A 19,041-nucleotide genomic window follows, 5' to 3' on the forward strand; every position below is an offset into this window, starting at 1 on the left:
CAATCCAAAGGACGTCATATCATACAACGTCAGACCTAGTGGGTGTATTGTAGACTATTCCAAAGGACGTCATATCATACAACGTCAGACCAAGTGGTTGTATTGTAGACAATCCAAAGGACGTCATATCATACAACGTCAGACCTAGTGGGTGTATTGTAGACTATCCAAAGGACGTCATATCATACAACGTCAGACCTAGTGGGTGTATTGTAGACAATCCAAAGGACGTCATATCATACAACGTCAGACCTAGTGGGTGTATTGTAGACTATCCAAAGGACGTCATATCATACAACGTCAGACCTAGTGGGTGTATTGTAGACAATCCAAAGGACGTCATATCATACAACGTCAGACCTAGTGGGTGTATTGTAGACAATCCAAAGGACGTCATATCATACAACGTCAGACCTAGTGGGTGTATTGTAGACTATCCAAAGGACGTCATATCATACAACGTCAGACCTAGTGGGTGTATTGTAGACTATCCAAAGGACGTCATATCATACAACGTCAGACCTAGTGGGTGTATTGTAGACAATCCAAAGGACGTCATATCATACAACGTCAGACCTAGTGGGTGTATTGTAGACTATCCAAAGAACGTCATATCATACAACGTCAGACCTAGTGGGTGTATTGTAGACTATCCAAAGGACGTCATATCATACAACGTCAGACCTAGTGGGTGTATTGTAGACTATCCAAAGGACGTCATATCATACAACGTCAGACCTAGTGGGTGTATTGTAGACTATCCAAAGGACGTCATATCATACAACGTCAGACCTAGTGGGGTGTATTGTAGACTATCCAAAGGACGTCATATCATACAACGTCAGACCTAGTGGGTGTATTGTAGACAATCCAAAGGACGTCATATCATACAACGTCAGACCTAGTGGGTGTATTGTAGACTATCCAAAGGACGTCATATCATACAACGTCAGACCTAGTGGGTGTATTGTAGACTATCCAAAGGACGTCATATCATACAACGTCAGACCTAGTGGGTGTATTGTAGACAATCCAAAGGACGTCATATCATACAACGTCAGACCAAGTGGGTGTATTGTAGACTATTTCAAAGAACGTCATATCATACAACGTCAAACCATACAACGTCAGACCTAGTGGGTGTATTGTAGACTATCCAAAGGACGTCATATCATACAACGTCAGACCTAGTGGGTGTATTGTAGACTATCCAAAGGACGTCATATCATACAACGTCAGACCTAGTGGGTGTATTGTAGACAATCCAAAGGACGTCATATCATACAACGTCAGACCTAGTGGGTGTATTGTAGACAATCCAAAGGACGTCATATCATACAACGTCAGACCTAGTGGGTGTATTGTAGACTATCCAAAGGACGTCATATCATACAACGTCAGACCTAGTGGGTGTATTGTAGACAATCCAAAGGACGTCATATCATACAACGTCAGACCTAGTGGGTGTATTGTAGACTATCCAAAGGACGTCATATCATACAACGTCAGACCTAGTGGGTGTATTGTAGACAATCCAAAGGACGTCATATCATACAACGTCAGACCTAGTGGGTGTATTGTAGACTATCCAAAGGACGTCATATCATACAACGTCAGACCTAGTGGGTGTATTGTAGACTATCCAAAGGACGTCATATCATACAACGTCAGACCAAGTGGGTGTATTGTAGACAATCCAAAGGACGTCATATCATACAACGTCAGACCTAGTGGGTGTATTGTAGACAATCCAAAGGACGTCATACCATACACCGTCAGACCTAGTGGGTGTATTGTAGACTATCCAAAGGACGTCATATCATACAACGTCAGACCTAGTGGGTGTATTGTAGACAATCCAAAGGACGTCATATCATACAACGTCAGACCTAGTGGGTGTATTGTAGACTATCCAAAGGAAGTCATATCATACAACGTCAGACCTAGTGGGTGTATTGTAGACTATCCAAAGGACGTCATACCATACACCGTCAGACCTAGTGGGTGTATTGTAGACAATCCAAAGGACGTCATATCATACAACGTCAGACCTAGTGGGTGTATTGTAGACTATCCAAAGGACGTCATATCATACAACGTCAGACCTAGTGGGTGTATTGTAGACTATCCAAAGGACGTCATATCATACAACGTCAGACCTAGTGGGTGTATTGTAGACTATCCAAAGGACGTCATATCATACAACGTCAGACCTAGTGGGTGTATTGTAGACTATCCAAAGGACGTCATATCATACAACGTCAGACCAAGTGGGTGTATTGTAGACTATCCAAAGGACGTCATATCATACAACGTCAGACCAAGTGGGTGTATTGTAGACTATCCAAAGGACGTCATATCATACAACGTCAGACCTAGTGGGTGTATTGTAGACTATCCAAAGGACGTCATATCATACAACGTCAGACCTAGTGGGTGTATTGTAGACTATTTCAAAGGACGTCATATCATACAACGTCAGACCTAGTGGGTGTATTGTAGACTATTTCAAAGGACGTCATATCATACAACGTCAGACCTAGTGGGTGTATTGTAGACAATCCAAAGGACGTCATATCATACAACGTCAGACCTAGTGGGTGTATTGTAGACTATCCAAAGGACGTCATATCATACAACGTCAGACCTAGTGGGTGTATTGTAGACAATCCAAAGGACGTCATATCATACAACGTCAGACCTAGTGGGTGTATTGTAGACTATCCAAAGGACGTCATATCATACAACGTCAGACCTAGTGGGTGTATTGTAGACTATCCAAAGGACGTCATATCATACAACGTCAGACCTAGTGGGTGTATTGTAGACTATCCAAAGGACGTCATATCATACAACGTCAGACCTAGTGGGTGTATTGTAGACTATCCAAAGGACGTCATATCATACAACGTCAGACCTAGTGGGTGTATTGTAGACTATCCAAAGGACGTCATATCATACAACGTCAGACCTAGTGGGTGTATTGTAGACTATCCAAAGGACGTCATATCATACAACGTCAGACCAAGTGGGTGTATTGTAGACTATCCAAAGGACGTCATATCATACAACGTCAGACCAAGTGGGTGTATTGTAGACTATCCAAAGGACGTCATATCATACAACGTCAGACCTAGTGGGTGTATTGTAGACTATCCAAAGGACGTCATATCATACAACGTCAGACCTAGTGGGTGTATTGTAGACTATCCAAAGGACGTCATATCATACAACGTCAGACCTAGTGGGTGTATTGTAGACTATTTCAAAGGACGTCATATCATACAACGTCAGACCTAGTGGGTGTATTGTAGACTATCCAAAGGACGTCATATCATACAACGTCAGACCTAGTGGTTGTATTGTAGACTATCCAAAGGACGTCATATCATACAACGTCAGACCTAGTGGGTGTATTGTAGACTATCCAAAGGACGTCATATCATACAACGTCAGACCTAGTGGGTGTATTGTAGACTATCCAAAGGACGTCATATCATACAACGTCAGACCTAGTGGGTGTATTGTAGACTATCCAAAACGTCATAAACGTCAGACCTAGTGGGTGTATTGTAGACTATCCAAAGGACGTCATATCATACAACGTCAGACCTAGTGGGTGTATTGTAGACTATCCAAAGGACGTCATATCATACAACGTCAGACCTAGTGGGTGTATTGTAGACTATCCAAAGGACGTCATATCATACAACGTCAGACCTAGTGGGTGTATTGTAGACTATCCAAAGGACGTCATATCATACAACGTCAGACCAAGTGGGTGTATTGTAGACTATCCAAAGGACGTCATATCATATAACGTCAGACCTAGTGGGTGTATTGTAGACTATCCAAAGGACGTCATATCATACAACGTCAGACCTAGTGGGTGTATTGTAGACTATCCAAAGGACGTCATATCATACAACGTCAGACCTAGTGGGTGTATTGTAGACTATCCAAAGGACGTCATATCATATAACGTCAGACCTAGTGGGTGTATTGTAGACAATCCAAAGGACGTCATATCATACAACGTCAGACCTAGTGGGTGTATTGTAGACTATCCAAAGGACGTCATATCATACAACGTCAGACCTAGTGGGTGTATTGTAGACTATTTCAAAGGACGTCATATCATACAACGTCAGACCTAGTGGGTGTATTGTAGACTATCCAAAGGACGTCATATCATACACTACGTCAGACCTAGTGGGTGTATTGTAGACTATCCAAAGGACGTCATATCATACAACGTCAGACCAAGTGGGTGTATTGTAGACTATCCAAAGGACGTCATATCATACAACGTCAGACCTAGTGGGTGTATTGTAGACTATCCAAAGGACGTCATATCATACAACGTCAGACCAAGTGGGTGTATTGTAGACTATCCAAAGGACGTCATATCATACAACGTCAGACCTAGTGGGTGTATTGTAGACTATCCAAAGGACGTCATATCATACAACGTCAGACCTAGTGGGTGTATTGTAGACAATCCAAAGGACGTCATATCATACAACGTCAGACCTAGTGGGTGTATTGTAGACTATCCAAAGGAAGTCATATCATACAACGTCAGACCTAGTGGGTGTATTGTAGACTATCCAAAGGACGTCATATCATACAACGTCAGACCTAGTGGGTGTATTGTAGACTATCCAAAGGACGTCATATCATACAACGTCAGACCTAGTGGGTGTATTGTAGACTATCCAAAGGACGTCATATCATACAACGTCAGACCTAGTGGGTGTATTGTAGACTATCCAAAGGACGTCATATCATACAACGTCAGACCTAGTGGGTGTATTGTAGACTATCCAAAGGACGTCATATCATACAACGTCAGACCTAGTGGGTGTATTGTAGACTATCCAAAGGACGTCATATCATACAACGTCAGACCTAGTGGGTGTATTGTAGACTATCCAAAGGACGTCATATCATACAACGTCAGACCTAGTGGGTGTATTGTAGACTATCCAAAGGACGTCATATCATACAACGTCAGACCTAGTGGGTGTATTGTAGACTATCCAAAGGACGTCATATCATACAACGTCAGACCTAGTGGGTGTATTGTAGACTATCCAAAGGACGTCATATCATACAACGTCAGACCTAGTGGGTGTATTGTAGACAATCCAAAGGACGTCATATCATACAACGTCAGACCTAGTGGGTGTATTGTAGACTATCCAAAGGACGTCATATCATACAACGTCAGACCTAGTGGGTGTATTGTAGACTATCCAAAGGACGTCATATCATACAACGTCAGACCTAGTGGGTGTATTGTAGACTATTTCAAAGGACGTCATATCATACAACGTCAGACCTAGTGGGTGTATTGTAGACAATCCAAAGGACGTCATATCATACAACGTCAGACCTAGTGGGTGTATTGTAGACTATTTCAAAGGACGTCATATCATACAACGTCAGACCTAGTGGGTGTATTGTAGACTATCCAAAGGACGTCATATCATACAACGTCAGACCTAGTGGGTGTATTGTAGACTATCCAAAGGACGTCATATCATACAACGTCAGACCTAGTGGGTGTATTGTAGACAATCCAAAGGACGTCATATCATACAACGTCAGACCAAGTGGGTGTATTGTAGACTATCCAAAGGACGTCATATCATACAACGTCAGACCTAGTGGGTGTATTGTAGACTATCCAAAGGACGTCATATCATACAACGTCAGACCTAGTGGTGTATTGTAGACAATCCAAAGGACGTCATATCATACAACGTCAGACCAAGTGGGTGTATTGTAGACAATCCAAAGGACGTCATATCATACAACGTCAGACCTAGTGGGTGTATTGTAGACTATCCAAAGGACGTCATATCATACAACGTCAGACCTAGTGGGTGTATTGTAGACAATCCAAAGGACGTCATATCATACAACGTCAGACCAAGTGGTTGTATTGTAGACAATCCAAAGGACGTCATATCATACAACGTCAGACGTAGTGGGTGTATTGTAGACAATCCAAAGGACGTCATATCATACAACGTCAGACGTAGTGGGTGTATTGTAGACAATCCAAAGGACGTCATATCATACAACGTCAGACCAAGTGGGTGTATTGTAGACTATCCAAAGTCCGTAATATCATACAACGTCAGACCAAGTGGATCTATTGTAGACAATCCAAAGACCTTCATACCACACACCGTCAGAAAACGCAGGCAAAATTTCATATAAAAAGTTATACCGATGTCTAAAATAGGTATATACAATGTCACACCTCCACAATCTCACACAAAATCATTTATTCCGTATTTGTATATTATGGAGTTATCTGCCCTTGCGGGTAGGTATTGATTGTGATGGCATATGTTTGCGAGCGTAACGTTATACTTTTTGGAGAAAACGACGCGAATTGCGCTCACAAAATGATTCCGTCATAATCGATACATGAACCTACCTGCAAGGGAGCTAACTCTGTAATATGCAAAGACGGAATACCAACGTCTAAAATAGACACACACAATATAATACCTTTAAAATAAGAATCAGAAAAGGCGTTACGTCATACAATGTTACATCCCCTGTCCAAAACGTAATCGTATGCCCGAAATAGGCGTTATGCTCTAAAAGGCTTTTACAATAGTAATATATCAAATATGATTGTCTTGTTGTACAATATAATACCACCAAAACAGCTGTACTGGGTGACAATGTACTAATACACAGGTTGTAATGACTAAATTAGAAAAAACCAACACGTGAAATCACTGAACGTAATTGTAAGTTGCCCCGGCTGGTTCACAGTAAGTAACAAACATTGTTAGATTGTATTGGTCATTTCTTCACTTTAAATATCCTTCAATGAAATCAAAATACGGTCATCATAGAAATAAATCTTCTCTCAAATGAATAAGTTCTGTAACCGAAGGACTTGTCAATCAATACCGCTGTGATAGCATCAGACATGTCTGTATAAAGGCCCCATACAGCGTTAGGAAACACATTTCGATAAATTCCATACATTGATATAAATCAAGAAGAAAAACGATTACGTATGAATAAAAATGTCTGAACATTACTTACTAATAGATACAGCGCTGTAACTCTATATTATAATTCATCGAATTTATCATATTGATAAATGTCAGCTAGCTGTACAGGGGACAGAAATCATATTGATAAATGTGAGCCAGCTGTACAGAGTACAGAAAGGAACGTATATTGTATTATGTTATCTAAGCATGCAGTTATGTAATTGTCTAAAGCTAAAACAGAACCATAAATCAGAATAAAGTATTGCTTTGGATCGACTATCTCGGTTTTTGTAATTATGAGCGGATTTTTTCTAAAGTTGTTAGTTAGCCAGTGTGTATTTTCCGCTCTATTGCAGTGAATGATTTGTTCAAACATTGAAAGGCGATGGACTATCCTTTCAGTCACCTTTCCTAAGTACTGGAGCGTGACGGGCAACCTGGACGCGGATCTGTGGTCTGACGTCACCACCCTCAAGTAGCGCTCGAGATGACGTCATACTGGATCAATTAACAGGTACCACTCCCTGTCCGGTGTTTTTTGTTAAATGTCTAGTTTAGTGTTTGCCTCGTTAATCACACGCGTGACTGTCCACGTACACCAATGCCAATGAGAGACATACTCAAAACCATCTAGCAGCAGTTCTGGTAGTATATCATTACACAAAAATAAATAAATAAAATTTCATTTCATTATAAGAATTTTAATGGTGATAAAATACGATTAAACTGCAAGCTATAAAGCTTTTACTGTTACGATTTTTATACTCAATTTCTTATTTTATTATATCATTGTTACAGAGTTATCTCCCTTGCGGATAAGTATCATTGTGACGTCATTACATTGTGATCAAGCATTACATTATTATCTAAAACATGACGTTCCACTCAAAAAAAAATGACGTTGCATTTAGTACCTACCAGAACGGACAGCTAACTATGTAATATGCAAAAAAGAAAAGCTTATAAATCTAGGACAATATAAATCGATAGTTACATGTATGCTGTTCCAAACTCATATCGTTTTGTCATCTTAACCTTTCCTTCGTGCATTTCATATTTTTGTCTACATTTATTTGTGTCTGTACCATTTTGAATCCCAACTTTCCTTTTATCATTAGTTTTTTGCATTTGGTATTTGGTCACTCTAACTTGTGGGCATGTCACGAACGCCTCTTCATACTGCACTCTAACTTGTGGGCATGTTACGGACGCCTCTTAATAGTGTACTCTGACTTGTGGGCATGTCACGAACGCCTCTCCATAGTGTGCTCTAATTTGTGGGCATGTCACGGACGCCTCTCCTTAGTATCTCTAACTTGTGGGCATGTCAGGGACGCCTCTTAATAGTGTACTCTAACTTGTGGGCATGTCACGGACGCCTCTCCATAGTGTAATCTAACTTGTGGGCATGTCATGGAAGTCTCTCCATAGTGTACACTAACTTGTGGGCATGTCACGGACGCCTCTCCATAGTATCTCTAACTTACGGGCATGTCACGGGCGCCTCTCCATAGTATCTCTAACTTGTGCGCACGTCAGGGACGCCTCTTGATAGTGTATTCTAACTTATGGGCATGTCACGGACGCCTCTCCATAGTGTAATCTAACTTGTGGGCATGTCATGGAAGTCTCTCCATAGTGTACTCTGACTTGTGGGCATGTCACGGATGCTTCTCCATAGTATCTCTAACTTGTGGGCATGTCATGGAAGTCTCTCCATAGTGTACTCTAACTTGTGGGCATGTCAAGGACGCCTCTCCATAGTATCTCTAACTTGTAGGCATGTCAGGAACGACTCTCCATAGTGTGATCTAACTCGTGGGCATGTCAGGGACGCCTCTTAATAGTGTACTCTAACTTGTGGGCATAACACAGCGTCATTCTGTGTCGTGTGAGGACAGTGATAGTCGGGTGTCCCTTGTATAATACAGCGTCATTCTGTGTCGTGTGAGGACAGTGATAGTCGGGTGCACCTTGTATAACACAGCGTCATTCTGTGTCGTGTGAGGACAGTGATAGTCGGGTGCACCTTGTATAATACAGCGTCATTCTGTGTCGTGTGAGGACAGTGATAGTCGGGTGCACCTTGTATAACACAGCGTCATTATGTGTCGTGTTAGGACAGTGATAGTCGGGTGTCCCTTGTATAACACAGCGTCATTATGTGTCGTGTTAGGACAGTGATAGTCGGGTGTCCCTTGTATAACACAGCGTCATTATGTGTCGTGTGAGGACAGTGATAGTCGGGTGCACCTTGTATAACACAGCGTCATTATGTGTCGTGTGAGGACAGTGATAGTCGGGTGTCCCTTGTATAACACAGCGTCATTCTGTGTCGTGTGAGGACAGTGATAGTCGGGTGTCCCTTGTATAACACAGCGTCATTCTGTGTCGTGTGAGGACAGTGATAGTCGGGTGCACCTTGTATAATACAAGCGTCATTCTGTGTCGTGTTGTGATAGTAGGGTCCCTTGTATAATACAGTGATCTGTGTCGTGTGAGGACAGTGATAGTCGGGTGTCCCTTGTATAATACAGTATCATTCTGTGTCGTGTGAGGACAGTGATAGTCGGGGTGCCCTTGTATAATACAGTATCATTCTGTGTCGTGTGAGGACAGTGATAGTCGGGTGTCCCTTGTATAACACAGCGTCATTCTGTGTCGTGTGAGGACAGTGATAGTCGGGTGTCCCTTGTATAACACAGCGTCATTCTGTGTCGTGTGAGACAGTGATAGTCGGGTGTCCCTTGTATAATACAGTATCATTCTGTGTCGTGTGAGGACAGTGATAGTCGGGTGTCCCTTGTATAACACAGCGTCATTCTGTGTCGTGTGAGGACAGTGATAGTCGGGTGTCCCTTGTATAACCTTCTGTGTCGTATAGGACAGTGATATCGGGTGCACCTTGTTGATAGAGCGTCATTCTGTGTCGTGTGAGGAACAGTGATAGTCGGGTCACCTTGTATAATACAGTATCATTCCTGTGTCCGTGTGAGGACAGTGATAGTCGGGTTGCACCTTGTATAATACACAGCGTCATTCTGTGTCGTTGAGGACAGTGATAGTCGGGTGCCCTTGTATAATACAGTATCATTTCTGTGTCGTGTGAGGACAATGATAGTCGAGGTGTCCTTGTATAATACAGTATCATTCTGTGTCGTGTGAACCCAGGACAGTGATAGTCGGGTGTCACCTTGTATAATACAGTCGTCATTCTGTGTCGTGTGAGGACAGTGATAGTCGGGTGTCCCTTGTATAATACAGTATCATTCTGTGTCGTGTGAGGACAGTGATAGTCGGGTGTCCTTGTATAACACAGCGTCATTCTGTGTCGTGTGAGGACAGTGATAGTCGGGTGTCCCTTGTATAAAACACAGCGTCATTCTGTGTCGTGTGAGGACAGTGATAGTCGGGTGTCCCTTGTATAATACAGTATCATTCTGTGTCGTGAGGACAGTGATAGTCGGGTGTCCCTTGTATAATACAGTATCATTCTGTGTCGTGGAGGACAGTGATAGTCGGTGCACCTTGTATAACACAGCGTCATTCTGTGTCGTGTGAGGACAGTGATAGTCGGGTGTCCTTTGTATAATACACGTCATTCTGTGTCGTGTGAGACAGTGATAGTCTTGTGCACCTTGCATAAACGCTGGTATGTTTATCAAATCCTTTTAGAGATGTTATCATTCGAATTTGTTTCCGGATGTATTGACAGAAGAGCGAGATTAGATCCATCTAGGCCCGATCGTGTCTGTTGGATACAAACGATCACGTGATCTCTATTAACATCCCATGACTTCTTAATTGAAACGCATCAACGCCTATTTCCACAGTTTTTAACGTCCATTTCCAATTTGGCAGCTTTCTCCATGAATCCATCTGCTTCCGTTACAGCAATGTGGAAGCGCATCATAAAACCATTTCTATTTAACGGGATGAGAAGAAAGAGGACTGTAAGCGGGTGTCCTCGTAATTCTGCTAACTAGGCCCCTTCAGGGACAGCAACGCATCTCGCTTTAGCTTCTTTGATTAAACTACTCCACAGGCGGCCATTTTATTTCCATATGTCACGTGCTAGGCATTCATTAACCACGGAGTAGACGGTTCTGATGTGATAAATTTAGGATCGCTGTTGATATGAAGGAATTATTTCAGTTCCTGTGCAGCATTCATTGAATTCCATCACATATTAAGTTCATATGTATCTCCGTGTAAATTTCTATTCATTTACATTTCAGAACATTCAAATTATCCTCCTCGACAAAATGTTACATAGATTAAACTGCACCATGGCTTAATAGAAAACTTATAATTGGAAAGAGGGTTAGAATTGTGCGTTTGAGATTTAACGATGTCTAAATGCTGCCATTATATCCATGCCCCGGTATAGTCTTATCTCTAACAGGAATTGGTAAGAATGTGACGCAGGGCCAGCAGCGTGGGTGTAAGGGGAATGACGGCATAGATCCGGGTAGTGTTGATAGGAGATAAGATTAGTGTTTCATTTGTGACATGTATGAATAAGAGGAATGTGATATGTAATTTGTCTGTTGAGAAATAAGTCAATGTAGTCATCGCACATTGTCATTAGTACATAATTCGTACTTTATAGGGTAAAAGACGACTTGAGTTTAATTTGTTGTAAGGTTTTCTATGTAGGTATCGTGGATGATGCTGATATTATGATAATGATGATGATGATCGTGATGATGATGACGATGATAATGACGATGATGAATAGATGACGATGATTGATGATTTAAGCTCTTTACATACATATATGTCATCATTAGATTATATATAAGAATCATAAGGTCCCGGTTAACCGCTTAGAGAAGGCTGGGGTTAGAATAATAAATTCCGAGAAGTATTATACAGAAATACAGTAAAACGAATTTGGTCTATATCATTTATACACAGTCAGTTAGGTAGTGTGGTGTGGTTGCCTTATCACACAGTCAGTTAGTTGTGTGGTGTGGGCCATCAGTCAGTTAGTTAGTGTGGTGTGGTTGCCTTATCCACACAGTCAGTTAGTAGTGTGGTGTGGTGCCTTATCACACAGTCAGTTAGTAGTGTGTGTGGTGCCCCTATCACACAGTCAGTTAGTAGTGTTAGTGTGGTGCCTTATCTCACAGTCAGTATTAGTAGTGTGGTGTTGGGCCTTATCACACAGTAAGTTAAGTAGTGTGATGTGGGGCCTTATCACACAGTAAGTTAGTAGTGTGGTGTGGTGCCTTATACATAGTCAGTTAGTAGTGTGGGTGTCGTACCTTATTACACAGTCAGTTAGTAGTGTGGTGTGGTGCCTTATCACACAGTCAGTTAGTAGTAGTGTGGTGTGGTGCCCTATCACACAGTCAGTTAGTAGTGTGGTGTGTGTCCAGTCAGTTAGTGCCTTATCACACACAGTTAGTGTGGTTGTGGTTGCCTTATCACACAGTCAGTTAGTAGTGTGGTGTGGTGCCTTATCACACAGTCAGTTAGTAGTGTGGTGTGGTGCCTTATCACACAGTCAGTTAGTAGTGTGGTGTGGTGCCTTATCACACATTCAGTTTAGTGTTGTGGTGCCTTATCACACAGTCAGTTAGTAGTGTGGGTGTGGTGCCTTATCACACAGTCAGTTAGTAGTGTAGTGTGTGTGGTGCCTTATCACACAGTCAGTTAGTAAGTGTGGTGTGGTGCCTTATCACACAGTCAGTTAGTAGTGGTGTGTGTGTGGTGCCTTATCACACAGTCAGTTAGTAGTGTGGTGTGGTGCCTTATACACAGTCAGTTAGTAGTGTGGTGTGGTGCCTTAAAACACACAGTCAGTTAGTAGTGTGGTGTGGTGCCTTATCACACAGTCAGTTAGTAGTGTGGTGTGGTACCTTATCCACACAGTCAGTTAGTAGTGTGGTGTGGTGTGCCTTATCACACAGTCAGTTAGTAAGTGTGGTGTGGTGCCTTATCACTACAGTCAGTTAGTAGTGTTGTGTGGTGCCTTATCACACAGTCAGTTAGTAGTATGTGGTGTGGTGCCTTATCACACAGTCAGTTAGTAGTGTGTGGTGTGGGTTGCCTTATCACACAGTCAGTTAGTAGTGTGGTGTGGTGCCTTATCACACAGTCAGTTAGTAGTGTGGTGTGGTGCCTTATCACACAGTCAGTTAGTAGTGTGGTGTGGTGCCTTATCAACACAGTCAGTAGTAGTAGTCGAGTGTGGTGTGGTGCCTTATCACACAGTCAGTTAGTAGTGTGGTGTGGGGCCTTATCACACAGTCAGTTAGTAGTGTGGTGTGGTGCCTTATCACACAGTCAGTCAGTAGTGTGGTGTGGTGCCTTATCACACAGTCAGTTAGTAGTGGTGGTGTGGTGCCTTATTACACAGTCAGTAGTGTCGTTGTAGTGTACACAGTAAGTTATAGTGTGGTGCCTTATCACACAGTCAGTTAGTAGTGTGGTGTGGTGCCTTATCACACAGTCAGTTAGTAGTGTGGTGTGGTGCCTTATTACACAGTCCACAGTGGATGTGGTTATAGTAGTGTGGTGTGGTGCCTTATCACACAGTCAGTTAGTAGTGTGGTGTGGTGCCTTATCACACAGTCAGTTAGTAGTGTGGTGTGGTGCCTTATCACACAGTCAGTTAGTAGTGTGGTGTGGTGCCTTATCACACAGTCAGTTAGTAGTGTGGTGTGGTGCCTTATTACACAGTCAGTTAGTAGTGTGGTGTGGTGCCTTATCACACAGTCAGTTAGTAGTGTGGTGTGGTGCCTTATCACACAGTCAGTTAGTAGTAGTGTGGTGTGGTGGCCTTATCACACAGTCAGTTAGTAGTGTGGTGTGGTGCCTTATCACACAGTCAGTTAGTAGTGTGATGTGGTGCCTACCAGTAGTAGTGTGGTGGTGCCTTATCACACAGTCAGTTAGTAGTGTGGTGTGGTGCCTTATCACACAGTCAGTTAGTAGTGTGGTGTGGTGCCTTATCACACAGTCAGTTAGTAGTGTGGTGTGGTGCCTTATCACACAGTCAGTTAGTAGTGTGGTGTGGTGCCTATATCACACAGTCAGTTAGTAGTGTGGTGTGGTGCCTTATCACACAGTCAGTTAGTGTGTGGTGTGGTGCCTTATCACACAGTCAGTTAGTAGTGTGGTGTGGTGTCCTTATCACACAGTCAGTTAGTAGTGTGGTGTGGTGCCTTATCACACAGTCAGTTAGTAGTGTGGTGTGGTGCCTTATCACACAGTCAGTTAGTAGTGTGGTGTGTGGTGCCTTATCACACAGTCAGTTAGTAGTGTGGTGTGGTGCCTTATCACACAGTCAGTTAGTAGTGTGGTGTGTGGTCAGTTTGTTGTGGTGCCTTATCACACAGTCAGTTAGTAGTGTGGTGTGGTGCCTTATCACACAGTCAGTTAGTAGTGTGGTGTGGTGCCTTATCACACAGTCAGTTAGTAGTGTGGTGTGGTGCCTTATCACACAGTCAGTTTAGTAGTGTGGTGTGGTGCCTTATCACACAGTCAGTTAGTAGTAGTGTGGTGTGGTGCCTTATCACACAGTCAGTTAGGTGGGTGGGCTTAGTGTGGGTGTGGTGCCTTATCACACAGTCAGTTAGTAGTGTGGTGTGGTGCCTTATCACACAGTCAGTTAGTAGTGTGGTGTGGTGCCTTATCACACAGTCAGTTAGTAGTGTGGTGTGGTGCCTTATCACACAGTCAGTTAGTAGTGTGGTGTGGTGCCTTATTCACACAGTCAGTTAGTAGTGTGTGTGTGGGGCCTTATCACACAGTCAGTTAGTAGTGTGGTGTGGTGCCTTATCACACAGTCAGTTAGTAGTGTGGTGTGGTGCCTTATCACACAGTCAGTTAGTAGTGTGGTGTGGGGCCTTATCACACAGTCAGTTAGTAGTGTGTGTGTGGTGCCTTATCACACAGTCAGTTAGTAGTGTGGTGTGGTGCCTTATCACACAGTCAGTTAGTAGTGTGGTGTGGTGCCTTATCACACAGTCAGTTAGTAGTGTGTGTGTGGTGCACAGTCAGTTATCACACAGTCAGTTAGTAGTGTGGGTGTGGGTGCCTTATCACACAGTCAGTTAGTAGTGTGGTGTGGTGCCTTATCACACAGTCAGTTAGTAGTGTGGTGTGGTGCCTTATCACACAGTCAGTTAGTAGTGTGGTGTGGTGCCTTATCACACAGTCAGTTAGTAGTGTGGTTGTGGGGCCTTATCACACAGTCAGTTAGTAGTGTGTGTGTGGTGGTGCCTTATCACACAGTCAGTTAGTAGTGTGGTATGGGGCCTTATCACACAGTCAGTTAGTAGTGTGGTGTGGTGCCTTATCACACAGTCAGTTAGTAGTTGTGTGGTGTGGTGCCTTATTACACAGTCAGTTAGTAGTGTGGTGTGGTGCCTTATACACAGTCAGTTAGTATGTGTGTGGCCTTATCACACAGTCAGTTAGTAGTGTGGTGTGGTGCCTTATCACACAGTCAGTTAGTAGTGTGGTGTGGTGCCTTATCACACAGTCAGTTAGTAGTGTGGTGTGGTGCCTTATCACACAGTCAGTTAGTAGTGTGGTGTGTGTGTGGTGCCTTATCACACAGTCAGTTAGTAGTGTGGTGTGGTGCCTTATCACACAGTCAGTTAGTAGTGTGGTGTGGTGCCTTATCACACAGTCAGTTAGTAGTGTGGTGTGGTGCCTTATCACACAGTCAGTTAGTATAGTGTGGTGTGGTGCCTTATTACACAGTCAGTTAGTAGTGTGGTGTGGTGCCTTATCACACAGTCAGTAGTAGTGTGTGGTGTGGTGCCTTATCACACAGTCAGTTAGTAGTGTGGTGTGGTGCCTTATCACACAGTCAGTTAGTAGTGTGGTGTGGTGCCTTATCACACAGTCAGTTAGTAGTGTGGTGTGGTGCCTTATCACACAGTCAGTTAGTAGTGTGGTGTGGTGCCTTATCACACAGTCAGTTAGTAGTGTGGTGTGGTGCCTTATCACACAGTCAGTTAGTAGTGTGGTGTGGTGCCTTATCACACAGTCAGTAGTAGTGTAGTGGTGCCTTATCACACAGTCAGTTAGTAGTGTGGTGTGGTGCCTTATCACACAGTCAGTTAGTAGTGTGGTGTGGTGCCTTATCACACAGTCAGTTAGTAGTGTGGTGTGGTGCCTTATCACACAGTCAGTTAGTAGTGTGGTGTGGTGCCTTATCACACAGTCAGTAGTAGTGTGGTGTGGTGCCTTATCACACAGTAGTTAGTAGTGTGGTGTGGTGCCTTATCACACAGTCAGTTAGTAGTGTGGTGTGGTGCCTTATCACACAGTCAGTTAGTAGTGTTGGTGCCTATACACAGTCAGTATAGTAGTGTGGTGTGGTGCTTGCCTTATCACACAGTCAGTTAGTAGTGTGTGTGGTGCCTTATCACACAGTCAGTTAGTAGTGTGGTGTGGTGCCTTATCACACAGTCAGTTAGTAGTGTGGTGTGGTGCCTTATCACACAGTCAGTTAGTAGTGTGGTGTGGTGCCTTATTACACAGTCAGTTAGTAGTGTGGTGTGGTGCCTTATCACACAGTCAGTTAGTAGTGTGGTGTGGTGCCTTATCACACAGTCAGTTAGTAGTGTGGTGTGGTGCCTTATCACACAGTCAGTTAGTAGTGTGGTGTGGTGCCTTATCACACAGTCAGTTAGTAGTGTGGTGTGGGGCCTTATCACACAGTCAGTTAGTAGTGTGGTGTGGTGCCTTATCACACAGTCAGTTAGTAGTGTGGTGTGGTGCCTTATCACACAGTCAGTTAGTAGTGTGGTGTGGTGCCTTATCACACAGTCAGTTAGTAGTGTGGTGTGGTGCCTTATCACACAGTCAGTTAGTAGTGTGGTGTGGTGCCTTATCACACAGTCAGTTAGTAGTGTGGTGTGGTGCCTTATCACACAGTCAGTTAGTAGTGTGGTGTGGTGCCTTATCACACAGTCAGTTAGTAGTGTGGTGTGGTGCCTTATCACACAGTCAGTTAGTAGTGTGGTGTGGTGCCTTATCACACAGTCAGTTAGTAGTGTGGTGTGGTGCCTTATCACACAGTCAGTTAGTAGTGTGGTGTGGTGCCCTATCACACAGTCAGTTAGTAGTGTGGTGTGGTGCCTTATCTCACAGTCAGTTAGTAGTGTGGTGTGGTGCCTTATCACACAGTCAGTTAGTAGTGTGTTGTGGTGCCTTATCACACAGTCAGTTAGTAGTGTGGTGTGGTGCCTTATCACACAGTCAGTTAGTAGTGTGGTGTGGTGCCTTATCACACAGTCAGTTAGTAGTGTGGTGTGGTGCCTTATCACACAGTCAGTTAGTAGTGTGGTGTGGTGCCTTATCACACAGTCAGTTAGTAGTGTGGTGTGGTGCCTTATCACACAGTCAGTTAGTAGTGTTGTGTGGTGCCTTATCACACAGTCAGTTAGTAGTGTGGTGTGGTGCCTTATCACACAGTCAGTTAGTAGTGTGGTGTGGTGCCTTATCACACAGTCAGTTAGTAGTGTGGTGTGGTGCCTTATCACACAGTCAGTTAGTAGTGTGGTGTGGTGCCTTATCACACAGTCAGTTAGTAGTGTGGTGTGGTGCCTTATCACACAGTCAGTTAGTAGTGTGGTGTGGTGCCTTATCACACAGTCAGTAGTAGTAGTGTGGTGTGGTGCCTTATCACACAGTCAGTTAGTAGTGTGGTGTGGTGCCTTATCACACAGTCAGTTAGTAGTGTGGTGTGGTGCCTTATCACACAGTCAGTTAGTAGTAGTGTGGTGTGGTGCCTTATCACACAGTCAGTTAGTAGTGTGGTGGGCCTTAACACAGTCATTAGTAGTGTGTGTGGTGCCTTATCACACAGTCAGTTAGTAGTGTGGTTGTGGTGCCTTATCACACAGTCAGTTAGTAGTGTGGTGTGGTGCCTTATCACACAGTCAGTTAGTAGTGTGGTGTGGTGCCTTAGTGTGCCTTATCACACAGTCAGTTAGTAGTGGGGTGTGGGGTCTTATCACACAGTCAGTTAGTAGTGTGGTGTGGTGCCTTATCACACAGTCAGTTAGTAGTGTGGTGTGGTGCCTTATTACACAGTCAGTTAGTAGTGTGGTGTGGTGCCTTATCACACAGTCAGTTAGTAGTGTGGTGTGGTGCCTTATCACACAGTCAGTTAGTAGTGTGGTGTGGTGCCTTATCACACAGTCAGTTATGTCTTACTGCCTCATTGATTTCTCACGCTAAAATAATTCTGGGTTTTTTTTAATTTTCTTGTGTTGAATACTGGTTTGAAGTTCCAATAAAACATTTTATGCCATTATGAGACAGTGTTTTAACGTTTCTCAGTATTCTCCTTTTTATTCCTGTCAGGGAAACCCTGAGGAAGCGGGTCAATACGACGACGGTTGTCGGCGCCTCCAGGTCGTCATTTGGAATTACTGTGGCCGAAAGGGGATTTCTACTGATCATCGCTATGTGATTCGACAGCTGGGAGCTGATTTTAAAAACTTGTGACGATAATCGCCAAATTATAAATGACCTTGAAGACTACAGTCTTTAAAGGACTCGAAGAAAGCGAGCCGAATAAAACTATCTTAGGAATTTTGTGTTTAAGTGTTTAAACATTCTTCGAGGCCAACTTCACACGAAATGAATCGAAGAAGGACCGTCAAATTGGCGGGTCCATCTCAATCATACGATGGCCGACAGCGGCCGGCAAAAAACAACTCCTACAAAACGTTTTTCGTACTTAAATAGTCATTGATATTTAAGTACAACTTTTATTTTCTAAAAATATTTTTGTCATGAAAAATAATAATTTACAAAATAATTATGTACAGAAAATATTTTCTAAAATGTTTTTTTGTCATGACAATTTTTTATCAAATATTTATGTACAAAAAACGACAGGTCTGACGCTAAACCCTGTATTTAAATGGAATCTTCCCATTCTCAGATATTCAATTAATCTCTCAGATAAGGAATGCAAACGCGCCTAAGGTTGGACTATTTTAACATGTCAACTTCATTGGCCGAATTCCTT

General features: G+C 43.1%; 1 protein-coding gene across 2 annotated transcripts in view; it reads left to right on the plus strand.

Annotated features, from left to right (window-relative positions):
* LOC138326982 (putative carbonic anhydrase-like protein 2) overlaps nucleotides 1-18,732 on the plus strand; it is a 52,069-nt gene extending 33,337 nt beyond the window's left edge. Inside the window, exons 8-9 of one of the 2 annotated variants that reach the window (XR_011209010.1) lie at nucleotides 7,388-7,545; nucleotides 18,369-18,732. Coding sequence is in view for 1 of the 2 variants with exons in the window: in XM_069272941.1 (XP_069129042.1) it covers nucleotides 7,434-7,510 (77 nt within the window). In the remaining variant the exon portion in view is untranslated. The remainder of the gene's footprint in view (nucleotides 1-7,387; nucleotides 7,546-18,368) is intronic. The other variant, XM_069272941.1, reaches the window with a different exon arrangement.
* The last annotated feature ends 309 nt before the right edge of the window (nucleotides 18,733-19,041 follow it).

This window comes from Argopecten irradians, chromosome 7 (genome assembly GCF_041381155.1).
Source record: "Argopecten irradians isolate NY chromosome 7, Ai_NY, whole genome shotgun sequence".
NCBI lineage: Eukaryota > Metazoa > Mollusca > Bivalvia > Pectinida > Pectinidae > Argopecten > Argopecten irradians.